The following is a 24,825-nucleotide window of genomic DNA, read 5'->3' as shown; positions in this document are numbered from 1 at the left end:
GTTGTGGAAAGCATTAAACAATCTTGCACTTGCAGCCCTGAGAAATCAGGTCACCATCACAGTTTACAACTGCAAGTTCCTAAATCAACAATGCATGGCATAAACAACTTGGACTATATACACACAAAATCCAACTTTTGCTCCAGATTAAGCATTATGACAAGGCCACAGCATGTTGAATATGCAAGTTTTCTGTTAAATTATATTAATTATGAACCAAATTTCTTAAACATGTTTGGTGCAGATTGTGCATGGGGCAAGTTTTGTTGGCAAGAACTAGGCCTAGTGCATATGGACTAACATTTCACTGCTGAGGTCTACCAGCAGCTCTTTAGGAGACCATGTGCAGCGTCATCTGGCCTGGAACTGTGCACAAGTAGTTCAAGGAATATGGTGAAGATATCACCCATCTTAAATGGCCTCAGTTCTCTTGACCTCAGTCCAATTGTACACTTGTGGGATGTTTTGGAATGGGAAATGAGGCATATGGATATGCAACTGTCATCTGTTCCAACACTGGTAAAAGCCTTGCAGGCAGCATGGCTACAGATTCCTACCAGCATCTTTAGACATTTAGCAAAGTCAGTGTCTGGGCAATAGTGGGCTGTTATCCATGAGAATGGTGGCCTAGCACACTATTAGGTAGGTGGGCATAATTCAGTGCCCACTGAGTGTAAGCTTATAAAGGATAGTATGTAAAAATTAGCACCTTATGTTATGAAATAAAACTACTGTCATTGCAACTATGGTATTTTGATGTTACAGGAAAAAGCAGTGCATTTATTATGAGGGAAGAGAATTAAGTAAATTAAAACTACCCGGTTATTCAGTTTTTTTAACAGTGAAAATCCTTCAGAAGAAAGTGCACTTTTTCAGGGGATTTGAAGTTTCTTGCACTTTCCACTCCTTTTAATTTCATCAAACCTTTAAAAAAAAAAAAAAAATGCAAATTGACAGAAGCTATCTGATTCTAGTATGTGATGGTTTTATAAAACTGATTTTTTGTTACTTTTCATTTGTTGGAGTTTTTTTTTTTTTAAGATATTATTGTAAAAATTATTTTAGCTTGTTTCTATGTGCATTAATATATTTAAAGACTACAGTTTCTGATTTAGTTATTTTATGTTCTTATTTTTTAGCACAAAAATTTGAATGTGTTGCGTGTCAGAATATTCTTCACTTTATTCAGAATAAACTAGCAGACAACACCACTCAGGTATGTTCCTATATCTCATATTAAAATTGTTTATTAATTTGCCAAAGATGTCTTCAAATATGAAAAGTTAAATATACATTGCAGCCAAAAACATTACAAGCCAAACCTCAGTGTCTTGTCCGACCTCTACATGTCTGAATTAAGTTTTGAATTTGACATGGCTTGAATTCTGCTGCTAATTTGGATAGCAGACTTATGTATCCATATACCATATTCTAATATGGTTTAGAATTCCCTCGTGAACAAATTATCACAAAGGGTTATCTTCTTCAGGGTAAAAGTGGAGCAGCATAAGGTGAACCTGATGTGATAAAATATTTTAAATGTGTAGGTAGCATTTTCTTGTCCTTTCAGATATGAGTTAATCAGTGGTTTCAGTTTGTGCATGAGAACATTCCCTATACAATTATTTCACCTCCTGCAACATTTACATTAGAGATGATATATACAATTGGTCCACTTGTCTTGCAGTTGCCTTCTCACCTAGCCCTGCCATCTGCAGGTGGGAAGGAGCAGCAGTGCGTAGCACACGCTTCTTGATTAGACCGGGGTTCGAGCCCGTCACCACCAAATACGGAGGATGCGGAAAGGTCATTCAGGGAATGACCACCGCATATCCCGGAGCAATATGGCCTTAGTTGCTAATGCTCCTAAAAACCAAACAACAACAACAACCCTGCCATCTGTACAAAAGAATATAAACCAGGAAAAAAAGACCATAATACCTATTTCCAGTTTGCTGCAATCCAGTTGTGTTGATTTTCTTTCTTGGATCTTGCCGCACCATTCTAATACAAATTTCAGCTTAATATCACCAGCTTGACAATAAATTGGCAACTTGACTTCACAGTCATACGTAATAACTTCTGGAAGCAGATTTCCCCCTTTTCTGATTACTTACATCCAGAATAATGTAGCCTTGGAAAATCTTGTAATTTCTGTAGTTCTTACTGTCCCTACTTCTGTGACAAACAACAAATCCTGTTTTTTAAGGGTTTATGGTGCTGCTGCTGCACCAGTGAAAACAAAACTTCCAAAAAAGAATGTGCATTCCATCATTGTTTTTCTAGGCTTGATGTAGAATTTATCGATTATGTTGACTGTACGTCAGCATGGTTGACATGGATAACTCCATGCAATTTTCTCATTTGAATATATATTGAACCTCCAATTTCATTATTCAAAAACCATAATTCTAAAGTGTAGCAATTTTTGAAAATTTTACATAAATAAAAAACTAGTTTATAAATTACTCAAATTCTTTCTTGATTGCTGTTTCTAAAATTTTCAATTACATTAACTAAAAGAAATATTTCCTGAAGTAGTGTATTTCCTAATATTAGTCAAACCTACATAATGTATGATCAGAAAGTTTGCTGCTGATGGATTTGGGAGTTTATTTATCTTATTGGCTAATCCTTATTGGTTGTATTCAATCAGTACACCTTGTAAATTTGTAAAGTGCTTTTTTTTTTTATATAAATTAAGGCTTAGAATTGAATGTTGGGAAAGATTTTTCACACGTTATAATTGCTGTGCTTCTTTGAAACGTTGCATAATCTTTAATGCTTTATCATCAGAAGTTCTGTACAGTATTATTTCAAAAAGTCCAGCAAGTATTTTTTTTTTTTTTTTTTTTTTTTACAAAAAAGGAAATACATAAGAATTTGAGGTTCTGTTTTATTTCCTTTGCACTATATATATCTAACTGGAGTAGGGTTTCTAATACTTTGGCTGAGCAGTGTATAATTTGGAAATAAAGCATAAATAATTGTCAGCATTATAGGAGTAATGTATATAGATATATTCATCTAGGAAAGCCATAAAAACATAAAATGGTAATTACTATTTAAAAGAAATAAAATCATTTATTCATTTCTGCTTATATCTGTACATCAATGAACATTGATAGTTATATCCAGTAAAGCATCATTGATACTTTCAGGATGAAATCAAGAATGTTTTGATGAAGGTGTGTGCTCATTTACCGGGTGAACTATCTAACAACTGTAAGGCTTTTGTTAACGAATATGGAAGTTCTTTTCTGATGATTATTGCACAGGCAATTGATCCAAGTGTTACTTGTGTAGAATTTGGTATGTGTCCTCAGATTGCAAAAATGGGCAAAAAGCCAAGCCATGGTATGTTATAATTCATTTGCAAATTGTTTTTAATCAAATATAAATTTTTCAATTTGGTAATTATTTAATTTATTGATATGATAGTGCATTGTCTGGAGGGTAGGAAACTGCAAGGTAATTTGATTGAGGTGTTTAAGATTGAATAAGTTCGGTGCTGATGACATTCTTCCTCTTGCTCAGATCACACATGAGGGGGGGCATAAATTCAAATTGAGGAAGGATGTGCAGAAGTTTTCCTTCAGACAGTTGATTGTTGGAACAAACTTTCACAACAGCAGGTGGATGTCAGTAGTTTAAATAAATTCACACTGTTGTCTGACCACCATCAGAAGAATCCTGTCAATCATTCTGCTCCACGGAAATGAGAGTTCATTTTAGTTTTGGGTTGTGAGCACTCAATGCAGGGTTGATAAAGCAATGGTTAAGCTGCATACAAAAGTTACTACTACTGTGAATAACTTGGGTTCTGAAAATTGCAGCATCTGGACTAATTACCTGTGAGGCTTTAAATGGATTGAGTAAACTAAAATGCTAATTGGCATCCTTGCTGTTTCTTGGACAACACATGTAAAGGAGCAAACTTAAATTGAAAAAGGATGGTTGCAGGATAGATGTGTGAAAATTTATTGTAGCTGAGTAGTTTTTACTGGTGCTGTGGAAATAGTAAACTTAATTATTAGAGGAAATGGGCAGTGATGGTCTATGGTTTTACAACTATATAAATATTTCTTTTAGAAATTTTTCTCTCTTGAAAAATACCCATGCATACAGTGAAGACTGAATACTTAAATAGTAGTATAATAGCAACATAATAATAGCAGTAATGGTCTTGCAATGTTCATTTGACAAAATTAGAACCATATATCTGCAGTGTTTTTAATGTTTGTCATTAATCCTCCAGCTAAATAAGTAGAACTAAAAATTAACTATTCACAATGGTAGTAATTATATTAAAAAGAAATTAGGGTGCACCAGCTTACCTTCACAATAGCCTTACAAATGCAAATTATTTATAGAAAGGAATTGTGGTACTGATTATTTTCATCATTAATTAAATTTTAGCAAGAGCTTGTTTCTTATAGTACTCACCTATTAATCCATATGGTTCAAAGACCTGGAATTTAAAATGAAAGTTAAATTAAAAATGCCCCAAGGAAAAAGGAGGAGTGCACTTCTCTTTATTTAGGTTGTCGTACATAATTAAAGCTGTGATGCAAACTAAGTAACCAAAAATCTTAATGGAAGACTTTCATAAAATGTCATCAGTTGGTTATTTCAAGAAAGGGAGGTGTGTGTGTGTGTGTTTATAGATAAACTTAACTCCCAGGATGCATAACTAAAGCACATTCTTGAAATTATATGTTGTGTTAGACACATATTGGCATCCTTCTAACACACAATTTCCAACACTCGCCTTAGCTATGCATCCTGGGAGTTTATCTATAAAAACACACCTTCCTTTCTTGAAATAATCAACTGATGATGTTTTATGGAAGTAGTAGTAGCATGTGATGCAAGAAAGCAAGTGACAGCTTATGCAGCATCGGCCAAAAAAAAAAAAAAAAAAAAAAAACACACCATTCCCTCCTTAAATTTATTTATTTTTTATTTATTTAAACCCCAAACACGAGAGGTATTAGAACCTATAGTATTTAGTACCGTGCTTGGGTGGGAGGTTGAGAAGACGAAAGAAGATGTTTGTTGACATTGGACTTGAACTTCTGTAGACTGTAATTTAACTTCCACAAAGACAGCTGGAAGTTTGTTCCAGCAATTAAAGTTATTAATTAAAGTTCCAGCAATTAAAGTTTGTGCATGAGAACATTCCCTATACAATTATTTCACCTCCTGCAACATTTACATTAGAGATGATATATACAATTGGTCCACTTGGCTTGCAGTTGCCTTCTCACTTAGCCCTGCCATCTGTACAAAAGAATATAAACCAGGAAAAAAAGACCATAATACCTATTTCCAGTCTGCTGCACATCTATTCTACATCTGTCTTTTCTTAATTTGAATTTATGCCCCCCTAGGTTCGTAATCTGAACAAGTGGAAGGATCCCATCAGAATTCAACGTGCTCAACCCATTCAAGGCCTTATACACCTCAATCAGATCACCGTGCAGGTGCCTAGTCTCCAGCCACTGCAATTTGCAGAACTTAAGCCTCTCTTGGTAAGAGGATCCCTTCATTCCCCTCACCAATCTTAGAAGAGTACCATCAAAAACAGTGCCCTGACAGAAAGTTGCAGTCTCCCATTACTAATTTAAACACTCCCATCCCTTTGCTTATGCAAAGTGGTTTGTGTACTGTATAAAGTGCCCAGATTATGAAATGTGTTACATTGGCAGATCTGGCAGGAGAGTGGAAGCTCACATCCATGAGCATGCTATTGGCATTACCAACTTTGCTCAGCTCAAGCTTTTTTTTTTTTTTTTTTTTATATAAATAGTACCATTGTCTTGATTTCCCTTTATCACATAGCAAACTGCTTAGTTGACAAAGATGCACCCTGCCTCAAGCTGCTCACTTATATTTATAATTAACTTATTTTACTCTGTAACAGGTGCCTCCATAGCCAGGTGGGAAGGAGCAGCAGTGCATAGCACACGCTTCTTGATTAGACCGGGGTTCAAGCCTGTCACCACCAAATACAGAGGATGTAGAAAGGTCAGGGAATAACCACCGCATATTCCCGGAGCAATATGGCCTTAGTTGCTAATGCTCCTAAAAAAAAAAAAAAAAAAAAATTACTGTATATTTGTATTGCTTGTAACTTTATTAAATAAAGTTCAGCTAGCTGTTCCAAACAAGCTTATCTTGAAAGCTTATACTTTTCTTGTGAGATACTGTGGATTACATCTGGACCCCCCCATGTGCCTGTAGGTTAACTTTGTCAATTTTATGCAATGATAAAATATTCATGATGCTGTTAAGATCTGGAACATTTTCTAAAATAAAATGTAATGAATGTATTGAATAAGATATGAATATTTTATTCGATAAATAAAGTTAAGAATAAAATAAACAATTTTTAATTTATATCTTAATTTTTAGATTTCTGACTTATACAATAAAGAAAAAGGGAAGTCTAAAGTGGCTTGGGCCTCAGATATCACCACAGAAAGGCAATGAAAACACAGAAAAGTGTTTTCATTGCCTGCCCCTCCTTTACTGCATTATATATATACTGTTAATGTAAAGATGCAAACAAAAATGCCAGTGGAAAATGTTATTTAAGAACTGCCTCAAAATACAAGCCTTTTCTGTTTTGTTTATTTAAATTAAAGCCTTAAGTTCTAAGAATGAATTATCAAGAAGTGGAATACTATTTTATGGAACTAACCTCTACTGCTTGCATTTAGATGAAATTAAGTTGGAAAGAACTGAGAGCATTAAAAACTTATTAAAATGTTTTCTCTAGTGTTTATTATAAAGATTTGCTCAATATTAAGATCATATAGCAGAACCAAGGGTTCAAATGGTGAACTTTTGAGTATCATCTTTGGTTGGTTCTAAGTGGCAACAGGAAGTTGTGTTAGATATGCACGTTGGAAATTATCTGGCTGTGGTACGGCAAAATTATCTTATTTTATTTATTATTTTTTTTTTTTGTTGTTGTTAGTAATTGATTATTTTATTGTGGGAAGACTGTTTTTGATCTTTTTTGTATGGTACTGGAGTATTTTGAGGATACTTTCTTTTTAAGAAGGCATTAATTATTGTTATTCTGTTCGTAAATAATTTTATGGTACTACAAATGCATTGTAGAACTGCATATGTAAAATGGATTTTTTAACATTGTGTGAATGACAAAGCAAAATGCAAAAAAAAAAAAAAAAATGAACGACTCTAAGCTGCTCAGGTTTGGTCTAACAAAGCCTGTTCAAAGTAGCTTACAGTTGTGTTCAATTAGCTTTTAAATTTTCACTGGTATCCACATGGGGAGAAGGGAGTATGCTGATTAGGAGTAATCAGTATGAAAAGCTAATTAGTTAGAATGAATACACAGTCAATTTTAGGAAGCTGTTTCACTTCCTTATTACCTTCATATTTTTATTTCCATAGAGCATCTTTAATTAAACTTACTGCTGTTAACTTGAAGGAATAGTAGTTTAACAGCTATGCTATATTTGTTCCTAGCCTTATTTTAAAAAAACAAAAAATTGTATTTAAAATAAGATGCAAGCAGCTTATACACACATACTTCTCATATTATTTAATTTTTCATCTAGTAAATAAATTATAATAACATTCTTTGCTACTCACTTTTATTTTATTTTTCCCTCTTTCACTTTTCCTTGTAGCCCTTTCAAAAGAACTTCATCTAGATCGGTGTGGAATATGTACTACAGTTGTAAATTACTTAAGTACACTTTTAAAACTTGATGATGTTGATAAAGACATAACCAAAGTGATAGAAAAAGTGTGTGGTGTTCTTCCTGCATCAATAAAGGATCAGGTAAGTTATTTACCTAACTTTTGCTTTATAACCCTTAAAAGTGTTTTGCTACAGATTATTTTATTAATTTTTTTAATTTACAAAACTGATACAGCTATGAAAACTCAACAGATTGGAAACTATATTCCTGGGTTTAGGCTATATGCCAGAAGTGGGAATTAATTTCTCTCCATACCAAGCTGAAAGAAAGTAATGATACACCATAAATGGCAGTTTCCTTCTGCATTCTATTGGGGGGGGGGGGTAGAAAACTATTATTGAGGTTTGATTACTTTAATCATTTTTATAAAAATAAGTGGTCTTCATATTAGGCAAAATCAGTATGTACAATTTATAAAATATTTAAGTCCACCAAATAAGCTTTTATAGAAAAGCTTCTCTTCAGACTTAATTTAAAATATATATTGCAGTATATGACTACAGTTATGAAGCTAAAATAAAAATCGTGTGTACTCTGTATGCACGAAAGATGTTTTATGTGTAAAAAATCTTTGACGGCACCTACTAAATTTCAAACAGCTAGAACCAAAATCACGAATGATGTAATTTATGCTCACACCTGCTGCTTAGTCTACCGAATCAATGTTTGGAAGAGGTTAAGCCAATAGCTTAATTACCCATTGGATTGTAGCCATTTGTTGAATAGTATGATTGTAACAATACAAGTATTTGTGTTGTTTCAATCATGTTGGATCATGTTTAAAAAAATTCTTTCTATTTTACAAGAAAGGGTATGGTTGCCCAAAGACAAAAAGAATCAGTCTACTGCTGAGAGTAGAATAGAATCAACTCTGTGATCAGCACAAACACAAGATTCTTAGTTTTTGCACAAAGCATATGTTGTAACAAAATGTATATAACAGTTTCTCCAATGAATTAAAATTTATTAGCAATAAGGTTGGCTTCTTCTTGACCCTACTGATGATCATCTTACTTTGATAAGTAAAATGATTGTCGTACTGATTTCTAGAAGATGGCCTAGTCTCATTATGCTGACAAAGTTGTTCAGGAGAAGAAAATGAAGGTTCTAAAACCTTCATTTTCTAATTATTAAAATTTAGTTTTTGTGGATGTGGCAGCAGTTTGTTACTTATTTAGTCAAGTGAGCAATAAAAAAAAAATTTTCTTAATGCATTTACGATAATAGTTCTGGCAAAAAAAAAAGATATCAAGAAAAATACTGATTAAATAGAAAACTTTGGACTAGCAGTGGAGATGAAGATGACAACCAAAGATTGTTGCAAGTTGAAGATCACATTCATTTAGTCTTGTAAGAAATTTGAGAAGTCTTTGTATAACTAATTATGATACATGACTAAGAACTGATACAGATGCAATTGGACAGCAGCTTCAGAATTAGGAGGGCTATTAGATGTTAATAACACCTGATAAATTGGAATCTTCAGATTACAATTTGTGTAAGCTGGCCCAGAAAGACTATGTTGATTGTGATTTGGAAAGATATAAACTTGAATATGTTTATAAGATTCTAATGGAAATTTTATTGTACATTTGTTACATTATAAATATTCTATCTGCCTTCAAAATTAATATTTATTGATCTTCTAGAAAATTTTTCTAGAGTGGTGCTGTCATTTTAACAGCGGTTAGTGGAGTCACAAAAATAATACAAACATACAATATCCTTTTGTATGTTTGTATTATTTTTTGCATTTAATGTCCACAATAGTCAGACTCAGTTTTTGCTGAGGGAAAGTTCAGGTCCTAAAAATAAATGTTCATTTGTAATTTAATTGCTACAGAGAAAGTATGATGCAAATTTCCTCATGGTTTTAACTTTCATAAGACAAACTATGTCCCCTGGTTTTAGTCATGTCAGCATTTAGCTTACTCAGGCCTTAGGAGACTTGAACATCAAACATGTAATCTGCAAAGACAACCACTTTCTAGAGGCTCCTTCACTTGAAGATTTAATGTCAGATGCATCCTTTGGATCAGGTTGACAATATTAACTTCACCTTATATCATTAGTGAAGAGTTGATGTAAATAGTTTTCATGCAGCTAGTCCAAAAAACTGTTGCTGTTGTAGAGGACCTGATCCAGTCAATTGCAGTGTAATTATTATCTTCCTCAATTAGCCATTCAGCTGTGCTTGCCTAGTGAAATTGGTCACAGAAACCTTTATTCATAATCAACAGTTGCCTAGTTAATAACACCTTCCCCTCTACCACCATTTCCCCCTTTCCAGTATTAATTGACTCAGTTTTGTTACAATGGTTCTCGTTGATCAAGAGCTTAATTATTACTGGGCATGAGTTTATACGCTAATGACAAACATTCATCCTTACTTATTACAGTTAATTGTGGCAGTATTTATATTATAATTTTGCAAATCACGTAAGAGAATGCTAATTATGAATAAACACATTAACATCCTCTATTTTCTTACTACTTCCATTTCTGTATACTTCTGATTAATATTTTGTTTTTATGTTTGCCATCTTAAATTTAATGGATGTTAATGCCACATTACAATTTTTCAGTGTACTAGTATTATTGAAGTGTATGGTCCTTATCTACTCCAAATGATTGCAGAGTTAATCAACAGCAACCAAGTGTGTCAGGTAAGAAAATGACAATGAAATTTGGAATGGAACCTGCATTTGTTAGCAATTTTCTGTTCATTGAATTTTTACTTTGCATGTTCTTGTTTATCATAAGTGATGCTGGCTAAAGTAAATTTAGTTGGTTTTGTGTAATGAGACTTCTAATAAACACTTATTAGAATAAGAAGCATGATTTGTCAGTTTCATGTTTCCAAAGTATATTCATAAAGAATATATATCAGACATTTTTTCCTTTGCACAGGATATTGACCTTTGTCCACGTGTAACAGGCCAGGTACATCTCTTAGGGGAAAAGAAATGTACATTTGGACCCCAGTATTGGTGTCACAGTACAGCCCATGCAGCAGCTTGTAAGGTAAGCACTTTAATGAATTCCGTATAAGTTTACAGCTAGTAAACTTCAGGACAGAATTAATTACCAGAAATAATTTATCGTTTTAATAGATAAAATAAATCTTATGTAAATAGCGTACAGACTGTTTGCCACAAAAACAAAACATATGATACCTTTGTTTAGATAGTATGAATCAGAGCTGTGCTACTTTTACCTTTGTTTATAAAATCAAAACACCAGGTGTTGCCCTATTCTTATACCTCAAATATGGCAGACTAAGATTGCCATATTTGAATTACAAGAATGAGGCAGCATTTGCAACAATGTAGTGCAGATGTATTATGTGCATATGTGCACTACCTTTTCTTGTAATATGACTGTTGTTCAGTCATACCATTCTAAGGGTTTCATCATTGTCCAAGAGTTGTTTTGCACAAGAGATGGCAAGTTCCACAGGGATGGAGGTAAAGAGTGATATTACTTTCTAGAAAGGATCTGCACTATATCCATCTCACAAGATCAAGTCATGGCATCGTTCGATGTAATATCACTCTTTACCTCCATCCCTGTGGAACTTGCCATCTCTTGTGCAAAACAACTCTTGGACAATGAAACCCTTAGCGACAGAACCAGACTGATACCTGATGACATTTCCACCGCCCTCAGACTGTGCTTAACAGGGGGTGCAATCATGTTTAGTGACTCAATTTACCAGCAGGTGCATGGCACAGCCAGGGGTTCCCCTGTCAGTTCGGTTACGGCAAATATCGTGATGGAGGAGTTAGAGGGACGTGCGTTTACACACGCACCAGATCACATCGCCTTTTGGTGTCGTTATGCAGACGATGTGTTCTTTTTTTTTTTTTTTTTTTTTTTTGATTTGGTAGTTGTTGGCGCATCGGCTTCTGTGGCCATATTGCACCTTCCAAGGTTTTTGCAGTACTTTGATCCAAGCCCGAGGCGGGAATCGAACCCGCGACCTTTGGGTTGCCGGGCAGGTACGTTACCCACTCGGCTAGCCCGGTCGGCACGATGTGTTCGTAGTTATCCCTAGAGACTCAGGTCAGCGAATCCTAACCCACCTCAACTCACTATCGCCCTTCATAAAATTCAAGATTGAGCTGGAGTCTAACAACACCATACCATACCTAGATACCCTCGTCTGGCGCGAAGACACATGCTTGAAGACGACAGTTTATCGTAAACCTATGTGTGCTGGCCAGTTTACCAACTTCCGGTCAGCACACGCACAAGGTCACCTCCTCACCACTGCCCGAACCTTGCTAACTCGCACCTGGACACACTCTAGCTCTGCAGGTGAAAGACGCACAGATCACCAGGGTCAAAGTGGACCTTGCAAGGTGTGGCTATCCCATCGACATCCTTGACAGGTGTGACCTACAGGCATGCGACAACGTGGCGACCAACAGTAACGTCAACAGTGGTGAGTCATCCACGAGGGCATTTATCCCATACTATCCCAACCTGTCACAACAGATCGGTAGAATCCTAAAATCACATGGGATAAAGTGCATCCAACTCCCAGGCAAGAAACTGCGTTCTCTCATTTCCAACGTGAAAACACCTGTCCCACCCTTCTGCAGAACGGTTTGGTCTATTGCATCTCTTGCCGTGACTGCACTAGCTGCTACTTTGGAGAGACTGGACGTCTGCTCGAGAAACGTCTCTCAGAACATAAAAGGGCGATCCGTTTGGCAGATGTGGAACACTCAGCTATTGCCGAGCATGTCTGGACGGACAACCTACCACGACATTGACCCACACCGTGATGTCGTGGTTGTGGACAGGTCCCACCATTACCTACGGCGCACCTGGTTGGAATCGTTAAACATAAAATGCTCAGATATCTCTTTGAAAAGGAACAGTGATTGTCAAGTTAACCCCATCACAGAAGCAATAATTCTGTCCATATATAAACGCTGGCCACGTCACAGCCACAAACTTCAACCTCAAACAATTAGCCATGCGCCTCACGCACCAACTTGGCAGTGCACATCTCCATTCTAACTGTCATTTAATATATTTTCTGTTTAACTGAAGAAGGCTGTCTACTCAGCCGAAAGCTCTTTTGTATATTAACCGTTCTTTGTATGTATGTTCTAGTATTAAACCGCTCTGAGGAATTAATTTTTTCATTTCAATAATATGAATCCGGAGCGCATAGGTCTACTTGCAGCTCTTAGAAGATGCATACCCTGCCATGTTGCATTGCTTCCCAGACAGAAATGGGATTTTCCAAGGCTATAATGCACCATGTTTCAATGCTGATGGGATTCTTCCTCTTGCTCAGAATAATCGCCTGAGAGGGCATAAATTCAAATTGAGTGAAGACAGTTGTAGGATAGATGTGCAGAAGTCTTAGGCAGTGGATGGTTGATTGCTGGAACAAACTTCCATATGTCATTGTAGAAGTTGATAACTTAAATAGATTCAAGGCAGAACTAGACAAACATCTGGAGCGAGTGGATAGGTGAAATGAGGTGTTTTTTTTTTTTTTTTTTTGGCTGATGCTACATAAGCTTGCTTTCTTGCATTGTGTGCCTTTACTAATGCTAATATCCTCAGACACTGCATGAGTGGTTTAAGGAGCATGGTGAAGATATCACCAATCTTGATTTGACTGACTTTAATCCAATTGAATACCTGTGGGATGTTTTGGAACAGGAAGCAAGAATGGCTACAGATGTTTTCAGACATATAGTGGCTGCAGATGTTGTCCATGTGAACAGTGGCCCAACACAGTATTAGGTATGTGCTCACAATTCAGTGATCACAGTATATATTTAATTAATAAATTCCATATAATTAAAATTATGTAAATCAGTGAAGCAATACAAAAATTTCAGTGAAGGTAAAGTGTGCCAAGTGTAATGGGATCCATGAAAAATGCCAAAATTCTTACAAACTTTAGCCATAAACCTGGAATTAAGTAACATTAACTGTAATCTCATCCCTTGGATGACCTAGATTAAAGGATATCTCCAGGTGATGCAACTCAATATCGGATTGAGAAGTTTCTAATGGATCGCAGAGCAGGCAATTGCAAAACTACTTTCCAGAAAAGCCAGGAATGAACTGACTCGTGGTGGAGGCGAGTCCCATTCCATCCCCCACACAAACCAAATCCAGTCCATTCAAGCTCCCGGAGATCCCTGCCTAACATGTCTTCTATTTAATAAGTGATGCCCATATCAAAATAATTGAAAGGTGATATAATTAGGTTAAAATTAAACAAGCAAGAATAACCATAAAATTTTAAAATTACTGTAATCTGTGTTAATTATTGAGTGACTAATTTTGGCAAGTTTACGCTTACGTGTTAAGCCAGATTTAGAAAACTGGCTATTTAAAATCAGTTTCGACAGGCCTCTGGCAAAATTAGGAAGATCAAAAATAGAGAAATTTAGGAAAATAGAAATAACTTGTGCATGGAATGACCACTGATTGGAAAGTGTCCTTTGGACAAATCATACTGCAAACCCAAAATTCAGTCTGTTGTGATTCTCAATGGTGCATTATTTGAGAGGAATATAGAACCTCGCACAAGCCATTTAGAAAACACTTTTTGTAAGTGATAGTGTCACAGTTGTTACTTGTCTACTACTTTATGGATCTGAATACCTTGAAAGTGTAATCTTGGATGCTCGAAAACAGATTTATGTTGTCTTTGAGGGCACTTATGGAGTTCCTTTCAGAAATGTTTCGATATTAATTGCACTGAAAGGATTGCTTTTTGACCTCTGATTATTATAGTGCAGTTTAATTTCATTATTTAATGACACTGCCTATCATTAATTATTTAATGATAAATAACAGATGAAAGTGAGTGCATATTTCATTAAGAGAAATATTAATAAAAATGCTAGATTTTGTTTTGTATAGCAATCAGATATAATATTCTTTTGACATAACTGAAGTGCAGCAGCTGAATGATATTTGATAACAAAACTATACTAGTATTTTAGCAACAGTTTCTCAGCAAATTATTGGATTGTAAGAATTTTGTAACTTTTTCTTGAAAGTGATAATCAGAGCAATATGATCTTAGTTAACCAAAATTGGGAAGTCCTTTCCCAAAACATGAAATTGTATTTCTCCCTTTCAGCTCTTAAAATGATTTACACCATTGTTTAGCAACTTGTATACACCGAATGATCACTGAATTATGACTACCTACCTAAATACTTCATAGATATCTTCCTTTTGCCCTCAGTACAGCATCTATCCAACGTGGCATTGATTCAACAAGATGTCAGAAGCATTCGGGAGGTATGGCCAACCTAGCTGTGTGCAATGCAGCCAGAAATGCAGGTATGGAGGCAATTGGTGTATCCAGATGACTGATATGCCTTTCCATAGTGTCCCACAAGTGCTCTATGGCATTGATATCGGGGCAGTTCGGAGGCCAATCGATATGCTGGAAGTCAGAACTTCCTCAAACCATTCCTGCACAACACGTGCCCGATGGCTTGGCACATTGTCATCTTGCCATCCGGGGAAAAGTGTAAGATAGCGGGGTGTACACAGTCAGCAAGCAGTTGATGATAGTGGAGACCAGTTATACGTTGTTCCACATGCCAGGGGTTCAAGTTCCTGCCAGTAAAACATGCCCCACACCATACAGCCGCCTCCACTCTTCATACCATGCACGATGGATCAAGAGTCTCATGTTGACGCCAAATCCATACACGACCATTCACAGTGTCGAGTAAATAACGTGACTCGTCTGGCCAGCACACCTTCCAGTCTTCTAATGTCCAACTTTGCATGCTCTTTGCACCAGGCGAGTCTTTTACGCCGATGAACCTTGGTTAGGAGAGGATGCCGTATGGGTTGTCTGCTAGTATAGCCCATATGTGCGAGCGTGCAACGCATGGTCATAGCAGATATTGTTCCGGGTTGGCCATGTTGTATTGGGTAGTCGACTCTTGAACAGTGCTGTGCCTGTTTGCTTACTAGTCATCAGACCCAGCACTCACCTCTAACTTCAACCTTTCGCTGACCTTTGCAGTTTTGCTGTCAGTTCTGGTACACTAACTACGGCAGCTCTCGAACACAGCATCAGCTTGTTGAGCTCCCACAATCTCATTTATCAAAGTCCGATAAATCCTTCCTTTTACCCATTATGCACGAAATTTTACTACCTACTGAATCGCTGACACCTTATCTATGCTACGTAGGTTCGTAACTGCGCACTCTCGTACCACTTTTTTTCATTTTTTTTTTTTGTTGTTGTTGGCACATCGGCTTCTGTGGCCATAATGCACCTCCCAAAGTTCTTGCATTTTACTCTGATCCAAGCTCGAAGCGGGATTCGAACCCACGACCTTTGGGTTGCCAGGCAGCAGGCATTTTACCCACCTGGCTAGCCCGGTTGGCCTCTCATACAACACGTGGTCAACAGGTCGCATTCACTTTTCATAACGGTGGTCATAATTCAGTGATCACTCAGTATATGTTTCATGAGACGTGCCTTACTGAAATTCTTCACATGACAAATGATGGGTTTAGTATATAGGGTACTTAGCAAGGGTCCTTCAGGCTGTCGCAGACTCAGATATGCCAGACAAGCTGTGCTTGCAACCTGGGAGTCTAAAACACTGATGGAACTGATATTTGTCTGTGACAGCCAAATCCTCTGCTTGCACCTTCACAGTGGTGGGACTGTTAGTAATCCTGGGTATAACCCCCATGCGCAAGCGCACTGTGGGTGACCACCCAGGTGTGAATCAAAGTAAGCAGGGGTCAAGGCGTAGCACCCTCACCACATGAAGGAATGCCGCCCCTCTGTGTTACCAGGCAATACTAGGTGGTAGATGATTCTATCAACCATTGCAATAACACCACTCTGCTTATTGGAGGCTTGAAGTGGTGGAACCCATATTTAGTCTCCAGAGCCAAGCTTCATTCAACCCTTCCCCATCTCTTCCATCATGCAGTATGATTGATGTCTTTTGAGGTTATGATGGACATCATGGCGAGATCTAATCTTCCTTAGATTGAGGATACAGATCTAAAACAGTGTTCGCAGGTCGGCCGCTAGTTAGTACACCAGACCGAACCTATTGGTAACTCTCTAGGAGGCTTCTGGATCAGCTAACCTTTACGCTGCCAGATAGTGACTGGAGGGAGTCAGAGTAGTGTGTATGTGGGGGCATTGTCGAGGCCACGTTATGTCAAGGATTTGGGTATATTTTTACCATGTGCACGCCCTATCCAAAAATTTCATTACTTCATACAGCATGTCTCTCTCCCCCCCACCTTTTCTTACTGTTGAATACACCATGAATTGTCAAACTAATAGAGCAAACTTACCTGCGAAAAGATTTAAACCTCCCAAAAACTTCCTTTCGCTTCAAAGGTGGTACTTGTGCATATGTCCATTCTGGTATTCCCTGTTAGAGACTTGGTAATTTGGAATCTCCTCTTTTCGATCTTCTCTGGCTTAAAATCTCTCTACCTCATTCTATCAAATTCATCTGTTGTCTCTACAGTTCTCCCAATTCCACTAATCACTTGGAACTCTGCCTTCCCCACTTTGCAACTTGACTTTCTCTAGTTAAACTTTCCTAACAGTGAGGTAATTTTCCTTGGTGATTTTAATGTTCACAACTCCAACTGACTTGTTTTCTAGTCACACAGACCCAGCTGGTCGAGATGCTGAGGCTTTTGCAATTACTAATGACCTCACAGATTGTTCGTTTACCTACCAGAATACTGGACAATCCTAACCATACAGCCAACATGCTTGATTTTTTTCTCACAAACAACCCTTCTAAATACACAGTGATTTGTCCTTTAGGCACCTCCGATCACAACTTTGTGATTTTCTTCTTCCATGGAGCCTTTATCTCATAGTTATTCCCAACCTAGTGTTTATCATTACAAGAATGTAAAATGGGATGACCTGAGAGATTTTTTTCTTCTTCTTTTCCTTGGTCAGATTACTGTTTCAAAACTTCTGATGTCAATGTTTGCTCAGATTTTGTCAGTGAAATTATTTTTGTAGGAATGGAATCCTTTATTCCACATTAAACTCTAAACCTTGGTTTTCCAATAAATGTGCTAAGGCTGTTCAAGAGAAGAATGTTACATATTGTAATTGGCTTGTTTCCAGTTCAGTTTCATTTTCTGCCTACACAAGAGCTTGCAACAATTGTAAACAGTTATTAATCAGTCCAAACTAGATTTTGAACAGGCTAAGAGTAGAATCTTGCTTCTTGCCCAAATGGTAGTTGAGGATTCTGGTCTCTTGCCAAAGCTATTGGCTGCAACTTTTGCCCATCTCTGCCACACCCCCCCCCCCCCGTCAAAACCAGATGGTTCTATTTTCACTTCAGCCAAGGACAAAGCTGACCTGCTAGCATCCCATTTTTCTTTCAACTCGTGTATTAATGATTTGGTAAAACACCTCCCACCATTCCCAGCACACTCCATTCAGTGCCTCCTGTGGAAAGATTTTGATGAACTTTAATGCTAAGAAAGCACCAGGTCCTGATGCTATTTCTTTGCACTCCTGTTCTTTGCCTTTTTTCACTTTCATATTCCAAAAGTGTTTTTCCTCCTGCTTGGAAATTTGCTCATATCCAGCCAATTCCTAAAAAGGGTGACAAGTCTCTCCCATCCAATTATTGTCCCATTGCAATTACTTCTTCTCTTTCTAAAATAATGGAGAAATCAATTAGCCATCAACTCAAACTGTCTAGAAACCCTCTGTCTTCTAAACAAGCATCCACCTTATGGTTTGCCAACTGTTTTTTGTAATTGGTTATCCAGTTTTCTCTCACAGCTCACTGAGCATGATGGCAGATGGCTCTGTCTTCTCCACTAATGCTGGTGTCCCCCAAGGTTCAGTTCTTTCCCCCACTCTTTTCCTCTTGTATATTAATAACCTTGTTCCATTAACTGGAAATCCTATCCATAGTTTTTCCGATGATAGCACATTGTATTCCGATTTGAGAAACCTTGCCCTGCTCAACCAGCTTCAACTTCTCAAATATCTGTCATTAATTCCTTAAATGCTGATCTCCAGGTAATTCTCCAGTGGGGTAAAGACAACTTAGTTGATTTCAGTCCTTCTAAAACTCAGTCCTGTCTTATATCTCACAAAAAGGATTCTTCTGCTCCTATGCTTATCTTTGGTGACACTCAGATTTCTAGGCAAGATGATATCTCTTTTGGGATTGCCCTGACTGCTAATCTCTCTCTTGGCACAAGCACATTCCAACTTGCTTTCTCAGCATTACTTTTCTTCCAAACAGCTGTTCACTCTGTACAAATTGCAAATCTGCCCTACCATGGAATATTGTTTCCACATCTGGGGTAGTGCAACCAAAACCTCTCTCAGGCTTCTAGATTCCATTCAGAAGAGGGCAGTTAAGTTAATTAATGACTCATCTCTCTAACAGTCTCTCCACAGCAGAAACAGCACGTCACTCATAGACGTGCTGTTTCTGCTGCATGCCTTTTCTACGGATACTTCCATCGGCACTGTTCTTCTAAATTGGCTTCTATAACACCTTCTCTCTCTCTCTCTCTCTCTCTTTCAAAACAGTCCGAACATGTGCTGCCACCAGCCAACATCCATTTACTGTTCAAATTCACAGAACCAACTTTTCATCTTTCTGTTTTATTCATTCAACTGCCATTTTTTGGAACAACTTTCCTTCATACATATTTCCTGAAAATTACAGTCTTTAGAAGTTCAAGTCTAATGTCAAAAATATCTTTCGTTTTTTGGTTTTTTTTAGGAGCATTAGCAACTAAGACCATATTGCTCTGGGGATATGCAGTGGTCATAGGCTCGAACCCCAGTCTAATCAAGAAGCGTGTGCTACGCACTGCTGCACCTGGCTACAGAGGCACCATATCTTTCGTCTTCTCAACCTCCATCCCATGCACGGTACTAAGTGCTATAGATTCTAATACCTCTCGTGTTTGGGGTTTTCTTAAAAAAAAAAAGAAGTGAAGTGAATACCATTCACAATTGTGAGCACAAATTGTCATTTGCATTCTTATTATCTGTTCCCTTAGGAAGTACAACATACCATCCTCAGAAGGCATAAAATCATACACAGCTGCGAATCTGGATAAACATTTACTAAATAAGCATCCACTTTAATATTTATAAACTTCTATTTTGGTTGAATTTGCTTAATCATACTTTGATTTATGATTAATTATTTATTATTTATTTAATTGAGAATATAAAAACAAACTGAGTGCTACTCGGTTTGTTTTGGTTTGGTTTATTTCCCGAAATTATGTGCTCATATAATTTGATTTTATATTTGTGCAATAGAAATGGCTATTAGAAAAGATGGAGGCTATGAAGTTTATATATTTTTTTTTTTTTTTGTTCCCCACTACAGGCAGAAGAATATTGTAAGAAGAATGTGTGGAGCAATTAGTTTATGTTACTGATGTCTCCAAGCATTGTGCTTATAATGCTATTTATATGACTGACAGATGTGATGAAAATGCAGCTACAATTCATGTATACAAAACCTATTAGTTCCGGTTGTAATTTCATTGCACTTTACGGAGGTCCACAAAATTGACAATTTTTCTAAAAACGTCTGAGCAACATATCCAGCACCATATGACATTTTAATAGTTCTCTGATATTGTAAACTGGCCTTTGTTGTTATACTCAAACGCACTGTTATTTAACATGTATAAATTGTAGAAATAACTGTTCATATATTATTCATCGATAAACTAACTTTATTATAGTTATATTAATGATGGAAAAATCTGATAAAAAGCAATAAAATGTTTGATTAAAGGCTCTTTTCTTTAAAATCATTTATACCACACTGTGCATGTTTTTCATTTAAAATATTAATGATATTATGTAATAACAAGTTATGTCTAGGTGCAAGTCAGATTGACTAAGATTGTGCAAAATTATGATATTAAGCAAGTGAGTGGATGAAGGGAACAAATCTTGGAGTGTTAGTAAATATGGCTTTCAACAAATTGAAAAAAACAAAAAGGTATTTTAGTGGCTTGAGGACAGAATAAAATAAGCAAGTAATGACTAAGAATTTTATTTTGTAGAGCTGATGGAGAACACTGCAGCACTATGGGATTCAGAAAGATTTCAGGCAACAAGAAAGCTACCAGTTAGTAACATTTTTTGTGACTGTTAGACGATACCACTGGGGAACAAGTAATGCACGAGCCCATTTTCATGAACCAGACCAGGTTCAAAAGATGCATTGAAAATTATCACGTGTAGTTTGAAGCATGTGGTTACTTTTTTTTGTTTAACCATCTTCTTAGAGAGGCAAAATGCTCAAAAATATTGTGCATAAAGAACTCTGCCATGAAAATGTTTTCTCTATCTGTGAAACAAATTGAGACTTTGAATGGACACAATGAAACTGAAAGAACAAGATTATACACATTGTTTCCTTGTCAAAAGAGGAAACAGTGTATAGTCATGCAAATTGTTCATATTAACAATCACAAATTTATGTAGCAATTTTGCCTATTTCAAAACTAGATTTTTATGTACACATCCTGCTCTTTAAAGTCAGCAGTTTTCTGATAAACATTAGAGAAAGTGATTATGGGTGACATTTCTTAATGATATGCCATTTGAGTGGTACATTCAATTATTTGAAATATAGGGTAACTGCCCCATGCTTAAAGCATGGCTTATCAATATTTATTTGTTACAACCTGTTAATATATTAAATTTTTAATCTTATCAGAAATTTCTTACATGGTGCAAAGGCAACACAAATTGGTGAATCTAATGGACTTGGTAAAGAGAACATGTTTCCATGTTGAGAATCATGAGAAATAAATTGTTGAGAGAAAGAATATTACATGTGTTTCATAATGAATTAATATGAACAATGTTGAGTTATGTGAACTTTTTATACCAAATGAATTTCATTGTGTAAAAAATATTACATTAAATAGGTTAAACTCTCCCACTATAGAGCTACTTAAAAAAAAAAAAAATAAATAAATAAAAACTGACCTGTGGGCCAAGCACACGCAGTAGATGGTTTTATGTGAAACAACCCTTGGCTTGGAAGAGGTTAGCAAAATTCAAGCCAATAGCCTAATTACCCATTTGATTGTAGCCATTTGAATGACTACAATCAAATGGTTCTGCAGGAAGTAAGATTGCAACAATACAAGTTATGATAATTCACCTCTGGCGGAAGCTGCAGACGTCACTTCTGTGTCGCATTTTTCGTGACTGATCAGATTTACTCGATTGAGGTGCCCAAGGATGTTTCACATCAATAACTGGCAACATTTCTGGATTCTGTACTGAATCCAGTCGTCAGATGTATACTGTTTCACCATAAGTTGACACTAAAGAAAAGCCTATCTTAACCAGCTGACAAAGTGGCACAGTAAACATTAAATATTTTTTCCTATTAATTTTATATCTATCCTTATGTAAAAGTGAAATCACCTCTGATCAATATCTTTCAGAACACCAATTGTGGGGGGGGGGGAAGAGAGAGAGAGAGAGAGAGAGAGAGAGAGATGGTTGAGTTGCCAACTGTTTTTCTATTTAATATTTTTATGTTATTAAAAGTGAATGAAATTGACCTTTAAGAACAGGTGGGTTTTTTTATACACATAAATAAAAATTTCCAAGGCCAGAACTGCACAGAACTGGTTTCAGGAACAGAAGTGAATTCAGCCTATTGCAGCAGCCTCCCCATTTGTTGTTGGGATGTTTTCTGGTGCAAGGGCAATTTAGGCCATATTGCACCTCCCAAATCAATTGACTTTACATATAGGAACTGCTTGTACAGCAGTTAGAAACAGTCGTACATTTGCCTCCCCACTTACCACATTACAATCCAATTGAGCACCTCTGAGATGCAACGGAACAAGCTCTTCAGAGTAGCAATCCACAATTATAAAAGTTGTTGCAACAAGTGTGGGAAGCAAGTCAGTGAGTATGGGCTACTATCTGTATGCCATGCTGTGCTTTTGATGGCTCATTGTGTCCATGCACAGCAAAACTAGGCTATTCTGAAGACTAAAAGGACCCATTTGCTATTAATTAGGTGTACCTGATAAAGTGACTACTCTATAGAAGTATTAGTGTTTGATCAGTCAGTTTTTCACAGTACTTGTGAAATTAACAGATTAATAATAATACCCAATTGGGTGGAGGGGCATCTCCATTCTTAAAGGATAAAATTTAGATAAACAAAAATGCTGTAGTGGACAGTTGATAATTTAAACTACAAACTGTTGGTATTCTGACTAGCTGGTGTTTTTGTCACCAGCTGGTCAGAATAACAACTTTCATTTTAAAGCTTTGTGTTCCGAGGAGTTCTTTTAATCTTGCTGGCACCATGACATTTGGTAATTCACTATTATGCATTTTGAAAAAAAATTCATTAATATTTTCTCAGAAAACTGTTTCTGAATCATTTTCTAATGCTGATTTTAAAAATGACCTTTGTTTGTTTCTATCAACATCAGGTTTCTTTAAAAATCACAAAAGAAAACTTGATTTTTCACAAAATTTTATTAATTTTGGCAGAATTTGAAAGAGGTTAGATTTGCAATTTAGCTAAATAACGAAATGCTACTTTTACCAGACTTTTATATGTAAATACATGTTGAAAACACTAATAAAAGAAGAGTAGTAAAACATCCACTAAACCTTCAACATCTCACTTTAAAAACTGATCTACAATGGGTCAATTTTTAGTTTTTGATTTTCTTGCAGATCTGTCTACTTTACAGCCCCTCTTCAACATCCAGCAATAGTCAGCCATTGTGTTGACATTCCACCTCCCCTGGTACCTCATCTCCAATGTTTTTAATGTCCTGGTGGAACCTCTCACCCTGTTCTTTGCTAACGCTTCCTAGATTTTCTGGGTAGTCTGTTGGAATATAAAAAATGTACTTTGACACTCATGTTGCAACCCAGCTTCTTGAAGTACCACATATTTTCAACTATATTCTTGTAGTCTGGATCCTTGTTATTCCCAAAGAAGTTACCAACAACAGATCCAAAGCTAATCCATGCCTATTTTTCTCTTTTAGTCATAGTTCCCTGAAAATCTCAGTCCCTTATCAGTATGCAAATTTGAGGTCCAACAAAAGTTCCTTGTTTTAGCTTCTTTTGGGTGATTGGTGGGAATGTAATACAAAAGTAGTTGAAGTAGGAACCTTCCTGAGGTAAAGCTTTCATAAACTGTTTCATCGTATGCAGTTTGTGTAAGGGTGGATTAGGACAGTTTTGAGGTCTACCATTGGTTTATGAACTAGTTCTTTGATCCAGGCAACATACTGCTCCTCTATATCAAATCTTGACATCCCAGTGCTTACTCCTTGCCCAACTGTCCCACCCACACAAAAAGCAAGGCATTTTTGTTTTGCAAGATTGCTGTCCAAGTAACATGCCCAATGCTAAAGTGAGTGCATGCCAACCAACCATATTCTTCATACTTAATATTTGTCAACTTCACGTTTTCATATGCTTCTTTCAAATGCATAGAGTAAGCTACTGGAATTGACCCATATTTATTTCCATTATGGAGCAACACCTTTGAGACTCCACTTTGATGAGTCGATAAAAAGCCTCCACTGTGTAGGATTGTAACTAATTCCTAAATAGTTAAATTCTTAACTAATTCATTAAGGCATTTATATTATTGCAAAAAAAAACATAGAATTGTCCTCAGAAAAGTAGGGGACTAGTTCTCATTCTGTGTGTCTGTACCATGAGAAAAACATCCCATGTGCTAGATTTTTTGACTTAAGTCTAGAACCAAGGGGTTGTGCAGATGTCTTTTGGTAAATTTAAATCTCTCACTAGATCATTGAGTTCATGCTATGAAAACACTTGAGGGCTGGACTCTGTTTCCAGGCATGTTGACTTCAGTTTCATCTTCAGAAGTTCACTTTCAGCACAATCTGCTGCTACCTTCTCCAATATAAGTGGAGGACAAGATGTGGTAGAACTCCTTGCAAATCTAAAGGGCTTAGAAGATATTCCTCTACACCAGCAACGGCATCATATTGCTCCAGTACTCAGGTCACAAGTCCAAGTGGAGGA

General features: G+C 36.6%; 1 protein-coding gene across 2 annotated transcripts in view; it reads left to right on the top strand.

Annotated features, from left to right (window-relative positions):
* Sap-r (prosaposin) overlaps window positions 1-20,448 on the top strand; it is a 155,841-nt gene extending 135,393 nt beyond the window's left edge. For both annotated transcript variants that reach the window (XM_090378066.1, XM_090378065.1), the window contains 6 exons: window positions 1,140-1,216; window positions 3,162-3,357; window positions 7,668-7,822; window positions 10,328-10,408; window positions 10,653-10,766; window positions 20,138-20,448. In XM_090378066.1, coding sequence (XP_090234192.1) covers window positions 1,140-1,216; window positions 3,162-3,357; window positions 7,668-7,822; window positions 10,328-10,408; window positions 10,653-10,766; window positions 20,138-20,176 — 662 coding nt within the window. In that variant the 3' untranslated portion in view covers window positions 20,177-20,448. The remainder of the gene's footprint in view (window positions 1-1,139; window positions 1,217-3,161; window positions 3,358-7,667; window positions 7,823-10,327; window positions 10,409-10,652; window positions 10,767-20,137) is intronic.
* The last annotated feature ends 4,377 nt before the right edge of the window (window positions 20,449-24,825 follow it).

This window comes from Mastigoproctus giganteus, chromosome 7 (assembly GCF_048544385.1).
Source record: "Mastigoproctus giganteus isolate SK-2022 chromosome 7, ASM4854438v1, whole genome shotgun sequence".
Taxonomy (NCBI): domain Eukaryota; kingdom Metazoa; phylum Arthropoda; class Arachnida; order Uropygi; family Thelyphonidae; genus Mastigoproctus; species Mastigoproctus giganteus.
This window is presented reverse-complemented; position numbering and strand designations above follow the sequence as displayed.